Below are 12,705 nucleotides of genomic sequence, written 5' to 3' on the forward strand. Positions count from 1 at the left end.
GGTGGCTTTCATCAGATTGCCCAGCTGTCTGTGCTGCGCTGTCACAGAGTGCCGCAGGGCTGGGGTCTTGTGGGGTCTGGGGCTCTCTGTCGCATTCTTCCTCACATGGCTGGCAATCAGTCGAAGATTCCGGGAAGCAGTACTGCAAGGGGGCAACATCAGAATGAGCAAGAACACAGCAAGCAGTTCGCTTCTTACACACAAAACGCTGGAGTAACTCAGTGGGACAGACTGCAGAAGGGTCTTGTCCCGAAACATCGCCCATTTCTTCTCTCCATAAAATCCTGCCTGACCCGCTGAGTTACTCCACCATTTTGTGTCTTTCGGTATAAACCAGCATCTGCAGTTCCTTCCCACACAATTGAGATCTTTGTATAAGAAATAAAACAATTGCGACTCAAACGTAATGTAGACAAACAGAATGGAAACAGTCCCTTCGGCCCAACACATTCATGCTGACCAAGGTGTCCCATCTACATTTGTCTCATATCTTTGCTGAGCCCATATTCCTCCAAGCAATTAACCTGTCCAACTTTCCATTAAATGTTGTGATAATCCCTGCTTCAACTACCTCCTCTGGCAGCTCGTTCCTTACACCCACCACCCTCTGGGTGAAAATGTTGCCCAGAGGTTCCTATTAAATCTTCCCCCCCCCCTCACCTTAACCCTATTCACCTACTCTGGGTAAAAGACTCTATCGAAAGATTCTATGTGATGCCTGACCCGCTGAGTTACCCCAGCACTTTTGTGCAATAAGGAATAGGAGTAGAATTAGGTCATTCGGCCCATCAAGTCTACTCCGCCATTCAATCATGGCTGATCTATCTCTCCCTCCTATCTCCATTCTCTTGCCTTCTCTCCATAACATCTGAAATGGGTTCTTTCTTCCACCTATTGCTTGCCGGCTTAAGAATAAGGGGTAGGCCATTTAGGACTGAGATGCGGGAAAACGTTTTCACACAGAGAGTTGTGAATCTGTGGAATTCTCTGCCACAGACGGCAGTGGAGGCAAATTCACAGGATGTTTTCAAGAGAGAGTTAGATTAAACTCTGAGGGCTAATGGAATCAAGGGATATGGGGAGAAAGCAGGAACGGGGTAATGATTGTGGATGATCAGCCATGACCACATTGAATGGCGGTACTAGCCCGAAGGGCTAAATGGCCTACTCTTGCACCTATTTTCTATGATTCTCGCCCCCCCCCTCCCCTTCTCCAGCAGTTTTCTCCCCCCTACTCCATCGGTCTGAAGATCCTGACCCAAAACATGGTCGGCCCATTCCCCTGTCAGTCACTGCCTGAGCCGTTGAGTTTGTCCAGCTGTGTTGCACATTGCTGTGTGTAACTCAGTGGAAAGCAGGGTGCAGCTCTGGGCAATGAGAGTCTAGCACACACAGGGGCCTAAACCTACAATTCAACTCTGTGTGAATTGTTGCATTGTCAGACCAGCGTCGAGCTACACACCATGATGCACTGCCTGTTAGTGCTCCCTGTCACTATGGAAACCAGCCTGTGTTCAGCCATTCCGTCTGTAGTGTCAGTGGAATACAGTGTACACTGGCTGGCAGGCCATCTGTGTCCTGTAGCCTTCATTAAACTGCACTCAGCGCACTCCCCCCCCCTCCCCCACACCCCCCTCAACCTCACCCTCACGACCCCCCCCACACCCTCACGACCCTCCCCCCCCCTCACCCCCTCCCCCACACCCCCTCCCCCACACACCCTCAACCTCCCCCACCCCCCCCCACACCCTCAACCCCCTCCCCGACCCCTCCCCCACACCCTCCCTCACCCCCTCCCCCACACACCCTCAACCTCACGACCCTCCCCCACACCCTGCCCTCCCCCCCACCCCCTCCCCCCCTCACCCTCCCCCACACCCTGCCCCTCCCCCACACCCTCACCCCCCCCACACCCCCCCTACACCCCTCAACCTCACGACCCTCCCCCACACCCTGCCCCTCCCCCACCCTCACCCCCCCACACCCTGCCCCTTCCCCACAACCAACCCTCAGTACCTGTCACCCCTAAGGATGTATCCCACCACACCCCCATGTTTCCCAGTAGCTGTCTTTGCGGAGTGTTTATGTACTGTATCTTTACACTAAAGTGGAGACAATGACGCGCTGGAAAGTGTCACTCTGCCCTCTCATCCCCACCCCCTCACTTTTACTCACTCCCCCACTCCCCTCCCTCCCCTCCCGTGTTCCAAGTGGACCCCACCAATTACTCCCACCCCTCTCAGTACTCTCTTCCTCTCTTCTAGCTTTCCTTCCCCCCCCCTCATAACCCCTAAACGCCATCCATGTTCTCCAGAGATGCTGCCTGACCTTCAGTCAGAGGGTGGTGAATCTGTGGAACTCACTGCCACAGACGGCTGTGGAGGCCAAGTCAGTGGATATTGTTTAAGACAGAAATTGATAGTTACTTGATTAATACGGGTGTCAGGGGTTATGAGGAGAAGGCAGGAACGGGGTACTGATTGTGGATGATCAGACAAGACCACATTGAATGGCAGTGCTGGCTTGAAGGGCCAAATGGCCTACTCCTGCACCTATAGTCTATTGTCTATGATCCAGTGAGTTACTCCAGCACTTTGTGTCCTTGTGTGTATTGAGCAGCATCAGCAGTGCTTGTGTCAACATGTCTTTACTGGGATTACAATGAAGTGAAACACAAGAGTGCGGCAGAACACCTCTGGGATGATGGGGATGTTTGCTTCAAACTGGTGACCCTGGAGGCTTCTCGGGAGGTTCCCTGCATCAGCAGTCACGGTGGTGATTCCCAGAGCGTCCTTCAGGGTCAGGATGAGCCTGCCCTTGTAGAAGGCAGAGATGCTGCTGTCCTCCTGTACGTACTGGTCAATCACCCAGTCGATCATCTCACAGTCATCCTCCCACTCATAGGGAAGAAGCAGAGAGCTCTGCCGGGTCCACACCCTGCCGCTCTGCTCCGCGTTCCATGGGAAGAGGCTGCCAAAGGCAAGGGACAGTCGTCAGTACATAGCACTCTGTGGAAACCTCCCTGCACTGTGACACAAAGTGGTGGCACGATAACGCAGCGGGTAGAGCTGCTGCCTCACAGCGCCAGAGACCCGGGTTCCATCCCGACTACGGGTGCTGTCTGTACGGAGTTTGTACCTTCTCCCCGTGACCTGCGTGGGTTTTCTCCGAGATCTTCGGTTTCCTCCCACATTCCAAAGACGTACAGGTTTGTAGGTTAATTGGCTTGGTATAATTGTAAAATTGTCCCTAGTGGGTGTAGGACAATGTTAATGTGTGCGGGGAGCAGGGATCGCTGGTTAGTGCGGACTCGGTGGGCCAAAGGGCCTGTACCCGCGCTGTATCTCTAAACTAAACTAAAGAGCTAGGGTAACTCAGTGGGTCAGGCAGCATCTCTGGAGAAAAGGAATGGGTGACGTTTCGGGTTGAGACCATTCTTCAGACTGAGAGTCAGGGGATAGGGAAACAAGATATATAGACGGTGATGTAGTGAGATACAGAACAAAGGAATGAAAGATATGCAAAAAAGTAATGTTAAAGGAAACAGGTTAGTTATGGGTTTAGGTGAAAGCAAGTTACAGACAATGAGACTCAACAAGATCACTTTCAAGCTAGTACAACTTGGGCGGAGGAGGGACGGAGAGAGAGTGGATACAAGGGTTACTGGAAGTTAGAGAAATCAGTCTAAAGAAAGGTCTCAACCCGAAACGTCACCCATTACTTCTCTCCAGAGATGCTGCCTGTCCTGCTGAGTTACTCCAGCATATTGTGGCAACCTACAATATTAATACTGCTGGAGGAGCTTGGATGCACGGAGCAGACCCTGCTTGGGTCTAGTGTGCTTGTGGCCTCACTCTGGTAACAGAGGTGGCCCAGGACAGAAAGGTTAGCTTGGGCATCATATTCCAATCAAAGACACAAAGTGTGGAGTAACACAGCAGGTTAGTATAGTTTCGTTTCGAGATGGAGCATGAAAACAGGCCCTTCGGCCCACCGAGTCCGTGCCGACCCACAATCCCCATACACCAGCACTATCCTACACACTAGGGGCAATTTACAATTCTACCACAGCCACAATTTACAATTTTACCTCCCACGTTCCATGGTACCTGCACGTCTTTGGAGTGTGGGAGGAAACCAGAGCACCCCGTGAAAACCCACGTGGTCACAGGGAGAACGTACAAACTGTGTACAGACAGCACCCATAGTCAGGATCGAACCCGGGTCTCTGACGCTGTAAGGTAGCAACTCTACCGCTGCCCCACCGTGCCAACCATAAGGCAGCATCTCTGGAGAACATGGATAGGCAGGTGTTCACGGCGAGCCACAGTTATACCCACTAGCTCTGGTCCCCTGCCCCCTTCGTGCCTCAACGGGCCAGGCCACATCTTGGCTCCAGACCCCTGCCCCCATGGGTCAAGCCACACCATAGCTCCAGACCCCTGCCCCCATGGGTCAAGCCACACCATAGCTCCAGACCCCTGCCCCCATGGGTCAAGCCACACCATCGCTCCAGACCCCTGCACCCATGGGTCAAGCCACACCTTCCTCCAGACCCCTGCCCCCATGGGTCAAGCCACACCATAGCTCCAGACCCCTGCACCCATGGGTCAAGCCACACCATAGCTCCAGACCCCTGCCCCCATGGGTCAAGCCACACCTTGGCTTCAGACACCTGCCCCTTCCCTGCCCAATGCGCCAGGCCACACCTTGACTCACCTCAAGCAGACACTACACTGCACCCACAGTTCTCCATCCGATGCCAACTCATCAGCGGGCCGGGGGGGAGGGGGGGCAGGTGCCGGGCACAGGGGGCATGGAAGCACCGACCATTGACGGTGATTGATGAGGTCACTGAAACCTTATGGTGACGTCATCGCACACAAGGCCATGACACTGTCGCCATGGAGACGGTGGGACATTGATTTGCATGGGAGTAGCAGCCACCGAGAGATGGCATGAAGTCAGAACGAGGAGATCAGGAGAGGAATGAAGTGGAAACAAAGGTCCCGACCTGAAACGTCACCTATCCATGCTCCCCACAGATGCTGCCTGACCCGCTGAGTTACTCCAGCACTCTGTGAAACGTCACCTATCCATGTTCCCCACAGATGCTGCCTGACCCGCTGAGTTACTCCAGCACTTTGTGTCTTTTTTTGTAAACCAGCATCTGCAGTTCCCTTTTATTACGTCAAGTGATGACTAACCTCTTCTCCTGAAGGTGCTTTGAGGTGATGTCACTGATCCTGGTGTCAAAGTAGTGCTGGTCTGACCTGTCCTTGGCGGCACGGGTACCTTTACTGCCACGATCCCCACAACACTCATCGTCCTGCTTGCTCTTTCTGCGGCCACAGCTGTAACATCTGCTCTGGGGACCTTTACCCTGCCCAGTGTCAGCCTGACCCTCACTCTCTGGGAACAAATGCAAAGGGGTTACAGCATCATTTTACGAGGATGTTGCCAGGAATCAAGCGCCTCATCTACAGGGAGAGGTTGGGCAGGTTAGGACTTTATTCCTGGTGGGGGGGGGTTGCAAGATGATGAGGGGTGATCTTATAGAGGGGTACAAAATCATAAATAGAATAGATGAGGTGAAAGCACAATCTTTTACCCAGTAGCGGAATCAAAAACTAGAGGACATAGGTTTAGGGTGAAAGGGGGAAGATTTAATCGAAACCAGAGGGGCATCTTTTTCACACTAAGGGTGGTGGGTGTATGGAACGAGCTGCCAGAGGAGGTAGTTGAGGCTGGGACTATTGCATAGTTTAAGAAACAGTTTGACAGGTACATGGATAGGACAGGTTTGGAGGGATACAGACCAAACACAGGCAGGTGGGACTAGTGTAGCTGGGACATGTTGGCCGGTGTGGACAAGTTGGGCTGAAGGGCCTGTTTCCATGCTGTCTCTCTCTGATCTTGCTCACCAATCACAATGCTGGTGTCAGGCTTACCATCGTCATAATCTGTGGCCTTCTTGGAATACTTCCTCCCACTGGTTGGGCTTTGCTTCTTTTCTATCAGTCGGTCCTCACTGGTAAAATGCACCGTGTAACTTTCACTAAGACTTGCCTAATAAATTCATATTTATCATGTCATATACAAACATTGAAATACTTATCGCAGGCATTCCGTGCCTGATTGCGCAATGTCCATATTTTGTGTATAGTTTTATAAAAGTAGTATTGACGGGGAGAATAACTTTGACATGACACTAATGTGCCACTCTTAGGAAATGAACGGAAATAGGCCCTTCGGCCCATCTTGTCCATGCCAACCAAGTTGGAATGTTGGGCTAGTCCCATTTGCCTATTTGGTCCATAGCCCTCTCAACACTTCCTATCCATACATATATATCCTAAATGTATTTTAACAGTCAGATTGTATCCACTTCCAAAAGTAGATTTCCTTTAAAAGTGTAACAGTATTCACCTAATTCTCTCTACTCCATTGGGCATAAGGTACAGAAGTTTGAAAGCCCGCACCACCAGACTCAGGAACAGCTTCTTCCCCTCTGTTATCAGGCTTCTGAACGGCCCTTCCATAAGCTAGGGTACTGTCCGATTCACCTCTACCCCATTGCGGACATTGGACTTTGTCTGTGGAACTGATGCTACAATGCTGAGAACTATATTCTGCACTCTGTATCTTCCCCCTTGCTCCACCTATTGTACTGGAGTTTGACATGCTTATATTTATGTATGATATTATCTAATCTGATTGGATAGCATGCAAAACAAAGCTCTTCACTGTACGTCGATATACGTGACAATGACAAACCTGAACCTAAACTGAATTAGTCATCTTTAGGAAAATAAACAAAGCTCCAAGGCTTGGGTTGTTAATTTGACTGCTCTATTCCAGAACGTTTCTCTGAACTATCACCCCATTGTGATGCTGTGGCCCTGGTCCTTATTCAGATATTTTAAACCCCGCTGCCACATGCTTGGCCTCACTGACTTGTCAAACAGGATTGACTGTCACAAACTCTTGTGGAAGTTACAATCTTGTGGGCTACTGTACTATAAAGGACATGCCAAGCTCTGTGAATGATCGAAACAACAAACACAAATAAACATTTCGAGCAAGGTCCACTTTAGTTCATTGTCGATCATGCCCGTCCATCAACTGTTTTTAATTGTTCAAGAAGGAACTGCAAATGCTGGAGAAACTCAGCGGGTGCAGCAGCATCTATGGAGCGAAGGAAATAGGCAACGTTTCGGGCCGAAACCCTTCTCCCCCCCACCCCCCATCAGTCTGAAGAAGGGTTTCGGCCCGAAACTTCAACCATTTTTAATTCACTGTTTATACAATTTCATGACCAAGGCTCCCACTCCAGATATTTAGTTTAGTTTAGTTTAATTGAGAGATACAGCACAGAAACAGGCGCTTCGGCCCACATAGTGTCTGCACCGATCAGTGACCACACATTATCCCTATCCTACACACTGGGGACAATTTTTACAACTTACCAACGCCAATTAACTTACAAACTTATAACCATATAACCATATACCAATTACAGCACGGAAACAGGCCATCTCGGACCTACAAGTCCGTGCCAAACAATTATTTTCCCTTAGTCCCACCTGCCTGCACTCATACCATAACCCTCCATTCCCTTCTCATCCACATGCCTATCCAATTTATTTTTAAATTATACCAACGAACCTGCCTCCACCACTTCCACTGGAAGCTCATTCCACACCGCTACCACTCTCTGAGTAAAGAAGTTCCCCCTCATGTTACCCCTAAACTTCTGTCCCTTAATTCTGAGGTCATGTCCTCTTGTTTGAATCTTCCCTATTCTCAAAGGGAAAAGCTTGTCCACATCAACTCTGTCTATCCCTCTCATCATTTTAAAGACCTCTATCGTCCCCCCTTAACCTTCTGCGCTCCAGAGAATAAAGACCTAACTTATTCAACCTTTCCCTGTAACCTTGTTGCTGAAACCCAGGCAACATTCTAGTAAATCTCCTCTGTACTCTCTCTATTTTGTTGACATCCTTCCTATAATTGGGCAACCAAAATTGTACACCATACTCCAGATTTGGTCTCACCAATGCCTTGTACAATTTTAACATTACATCCCAGCTTCTATACTCAATGCTCTGATTTATAAAGGCTAGCATACCAAAAGCTTTCTTTACCACCCTATCTATATGAGATTCCACCTTCAAGGAACTATGCACGGTTATACCCAGATCCCTCTGTTCAACTGTATTCTTCAATTCCCTACCATTTACCATGTACGTCCTATTTTGATTTGTCCTGCGAAGGTGTAGCACCTCACATTTATCAGCATTAAACTCCATCTGCCATCTTTCAGCCCATTCTTCCAAATGGCCTAAATCACTCTGTAGACTTTGGAAATCCTCTTCATTATCCACAACACCCCCTATCTTGGTATCATCTGCATACTTACTAATCCAATTTACCACACCTTCATCCAGATCATTGATGTACATGACAAACAACAAAGGACCCACACAGATCCCTGAGGCACGCTTCAGGAAGAGAACCTTGGTCTGTGTGTGACCTGTGCAGATATTGATCAGGGTTGATATAGGCGATCAGAGCCAGCGACCTTGCAGTGGGGGATCAGTGCCAGGTTGTTGTACAGAGACCACTGCTGATTGCCAAGTGACAGGGCACTGTGTGGATGGACGGCAGCTCACCAGGCACTAACACAAAGTGTTCCACGGGCATACGCACTATCTGGTGTGCAAAAGCTCAACGCTGAAGTAGGTCATCAACCCCACCACATCCTCACACAGAGCGCGAGGCTGCATCTCGCTACGAGTGGAACAATGCTTCACTCAGGAAACATCAGTCCCCGACTCTGATCATTGTCACGTAGACAATAGCAGGAGCTCAGCACAAAACTTGGTGACCACCCTTTACGGGCAACTCTTTGTATCCCGTGGCCAGGTATGCTAACAAAGAAATTCACTGTGACTTGTCACATGTGACAATAAAGTATTCTACGTGAGGGGTGCCCCAACAGTAACTCCCTGCCCAGTCTTGTGTCCACTTGCCCTGGCTACAGACACGTGGCAGGCACCTTCAGTACATCTAACTCTCAAAATCATGAGAGGAATAGATCGGGTAGACGCACAGAGTCACTTGCCCAGAGTAGGAGAATCCAGGACCAGAGGACATAGGTTTATGGTGCGTGGGGAAAGATTTAATAAGAATCTGAGGGGTAACATTTTCACACAAAGGGTGGTGGGTGTATGGAACGAGCTGCCAGAGGCAGTCGTTGAGGCAGGGACTATCGCAACGTTTAAGAAGCAGTTAGACAGGTACATGGATAGGACAATTCTGGAGGGATATGGGCCAAATGCAGGCAGGTGGGACTAATTTAGTTGGGACAAGTTGGCCGGTAGGGGCAAGTTGGGCCGAAGGGCCTGATCCACTCTGTATCATTCTATGACTCACCCGAGAGTTGTCAGTTCTAACCCTGTTGCTGCTGCGTGTGTCAGGGACTAAACAAGGAGTTTATGCTAATTACAAGGAACTGCAGGTGCTGGTTTACCAGGGAAAGACACCGAGTGTTGGAGTAACTCAGCAGGCCAGGCAGCTTCCTGGGGAATTGGGATAGGTGACAGTTTGGATCGGGACCCTTCTTCAGACTGATGCAGGGGTGGGAGGAACGAAAGCTGGAGAGTGAAAGGGCAGGACAAAGCGTGGTAGGTGAACACAGTGAGGGAGATGATTGGACAGAGCAAGATGAACACACACAAGGTGTGAGAGAAATGAATTAGGGAGTTGTGAATTGTGAAGCTTGAGGATTGATTATTTCCAACTATTCAGGAAATGTTCAAGAAGGAACTGCAGATGCTGGAAAAATCGAAGGTAGACAAAAATGCTGGAGAAACTCAGCGAGTGAGGCAGCATCTATGGAGCGAAGGAATAGGTGATGTTTCGGGTCGAGGCCATTCTTCGACCCGAAACGTCACCTATTCCTTCACTCTATTGATGCTGCCTCATCCGCTGAGTTTCTCCAGCATTTTTGTCTACTAACTATTCAGGAATGTAAAGTGGAAGGGAGGAGTGTAGGTGGGGGTCGGCCAGGGCTTTCTTGAGGTGACATAAAGAATTCAATGTTCACACCGTTGGGCTGGTGCAGGGTTAGACAGATATAACTCTTTTTAGATTAAAAATATGTAATGAAATACCTGCAGGATTTGAATGCTGGAGTTTGCTCACTACTTCCCTGGTAGTTTCTCTTCAGATGTTGGTTGCTCCCTTTGCAGCTGCTGCATTCGATGCATTTCTGCAGGAAGAAAAAACAAGAATGAAGTGTTAGTGTAGTTTGACACCTTCTTGTAATGATATCCAGGCTGGTAGCAAGGTGAAGAGCCCAGCAGGTCACAGGCACCAGGTACAGCACATAGAGTCATAGAGTGATACAGTGTGGAATCAGGCCCTTCGGCCCATCTCGCCCACACCAGCCAACAATGTCCCAGCTACCCTAGTAACACTTGCCTGCACTTGGTTCATAACGCTCCAAGCCTGTCCTATTCATGTACCTATCCAACTGATTGTTAAACGATGGGTTAGTCCCAGCCTCAACCACCTCCTCTGGCAGTTTGTTCCATACACCAACCACCCTCTGTGTGAAAAAGTTACCCCTAGATCCCTAGATCCCTCTGCTCTACATCACTACCCAGAGGCCTACCATTCACTGTGTAGGTCCTGCCCTTGTTCGACATCCCAAAATGTAACACCTCACACTCCTCTGTATTAAATTCCATCAACCATTCCTCCGCCCACCTGGCCAATCGATCCAGATCCTGCTGCAATCTTTCACAACCTTCTTCACTGACATTAGTTAGTTTGTTTAGTTTATTGTCACATACAATATATGAAAAGCTTTTGTTGCGTGCTATCCAATCAGCAGAAAGACAATACATGATTTCAATGTAACCATTTACAGTGTATAGATATCTGATAAAGGAATAACGTTTAGTGCAAGGTAAAGCCAGCAAAGTGCGATCAAGGACAGACTGAGGATCACCAAAGAGGTAGATAGTAGTTCAGCACTGCTCTCTGGTTGTGGTAGATGCTATAATAAATGATCAATAATACCAGGTAGCCACACCATAGTAGTGCAAAGCAAAGTATGTAGTATTATACAGAGTACATGGCAGATTGTTGCTGGATTAGGGCTGAGGTCAGTGTTGTGCAGTGTTTAAGAGCCTCATATTGTTGGGAAGAAGCTGTTCTTGAACCTGGAGGTCACAGTTTTCAGGCTCCTGTATCTTCTTCCCCATGGTAGCAGCGAGATGAGAGCGTGGCCAATGTGGTGTGGGTCTCTGATGATGCTGGCTGCATTTTTGAAGCAGTGCCTCCTGTAGATCCCTTCAATGGTGGAGGGGTCAGTACCTGGGATGGACCGGGCAGTGTGTGGTGGGGGGGTCAGTACCTGTGATGGACCGGGCAATGTGTGGGGGGGTGGGTCAGTATCTGTGACGGACCGGGCAGTGTCCACCACACCCTGTATTTTCTTTACTTTCGACTTTACTTTTGAGATACAGCATGGAAACAGGCCCTTCGGCCTAACAAGTCCACGCCTATCAGCGATCACCCCAAACACTAACACGATCCTATAAACTAGAGACAATGTACAATCTGCAGAAGCCAATTAACCTACAAACCCGTACGTCTTTGGAGTGTGGGAGGAAACCGGAACACCGTGAGAAAACCCACGATGTCACAAGGAGCACATGCAAACTCCACACAGACAGCACCTGAGGTCAGGATCAAACCTGGGTCTCTGACACTGTAAGACACCAAGAATACCACCTCAGCACTGTGCCATCCCTATTCTAAAAGGCAAGGCCTCAGAAATACTTGAAAAGCTGTTCTCTAAAAGGTTACAGTTTTAAACACTGCCTGAAAGTGCTGGTTTAATCCAGATTCAGAATGATTTCCTTAAGTTAAAAATTAAATTCAAGAGTAGAAGCATGTGATAGATCAGCCATGATTTCAGGGTGGACTAGACTTGAACATGACAGGGTGGGCTGAAGGGCCTTCCGGTACTTTATAACAGCGCCGGGCGGTTTTGGGATCACTTGCCTCGCGCGTATACTTTTTGTTCTGCTCCATGGTCTTCCTCACTTTAGTGCGGACTGAAGGTGCAGCATGATCTTTGGGAAGAGCCTCAATCTCTGCCTCAAGTGTGGGCCTAGGGCTGAGAGAAACCTCACACATGCTCTTCAATAATCTGTAGACAAGAAATATATTTCTTTCGATAATGTTCTGCAGCTGTAACCACATCTATGAGTAAAATATTAGGTCTTGTTAGTTTAGTTTAGTTTAGTTTAGAGATACAATGCGGAAACATGCCTATCAGCCCACTGAGTCCGCACTGACCAGTGATCCCCGCACACTAACACTATCCTACACACACTTGGGACTATCTTTCATTCATACCAAGCCAATTAACCTACAAATCTGTACGTCTTTGGACAACCGAAGAGCTTGGATAACCCAGGCAGGTTATACACACGTACAAACTCTGTACAGACAGCACCCGTAGTCAGGATCGAACCCGGGTCTTTGGCGCTGTGAGGCAGCAGCTCTACCGCCACGCCACCGTGCCCACCCTGATTCTTAAAATAAAGTCTTGTTCCCTTTGAATACGATGTGAATCGTGTGTATTACTCACCAATTATCCACTATTCTTTATATACAGTAATT

At 48.9% G+C, this 12,705-nt stretch overlaps 1 protein-coding gene across 1 annotated transcript in view; it reads right to left on the reverse strand.

The window, feature by feature from the left end:
* The window catches only part of LOC129709581 (uncharacterized), a 13,940-nt gene extending 2,397 nt beyond the window's left edge, over window positions 1-11,543 (reverse strand). Inside the window, exons 1-6 of the mRNA XM_055656031.1 lie at window positions 11,500-11,543; window positions 10,179-10,343; window positions 5,952-6,031; window positions 5,208-5,412; window positions 2,694-2,970; window positions 1-142 (exon numbers count right to left, since the gene is read on the reverse strand). The exon at window positions 1-142 is cut by the window's left edge and continues 3 nt beyond it. Coding sequence (XP_055512006.1) covers window positions 1-142; window positions 2,694-2,970; window positions 5,208-5,412; window positions 5,952-6,031; window positions 10,179-10,343; window positions 11,500-11,543 — 913 coding nt within the window. The remainder of the gene's footprint in view (window positions 143-2,693; window positions 2,971-5,207; window positions 5,413-5,951; window positions 6,032-10,178; window positions 10,344-11,499) is intronic.
* Between the last annotated feature and the right edge of the window lie 1,162 nt (window positions 11,544-12,705).

This window comes from Leucoraja erinacea, chromosome 26, assembly GCF_028641065.1.
Source record: "Leucoraja erinacea ecotype New England chromosome 26, Leri_hhj_1, whole genome shotgun sequence".
Classification (NCBI taxonomy): Eukaryota; Metazoa; Chordata; class Chondrichthyes; order Rajiformes; family Rajidae; genus Leucoraja; species Leucoraja erinaceus.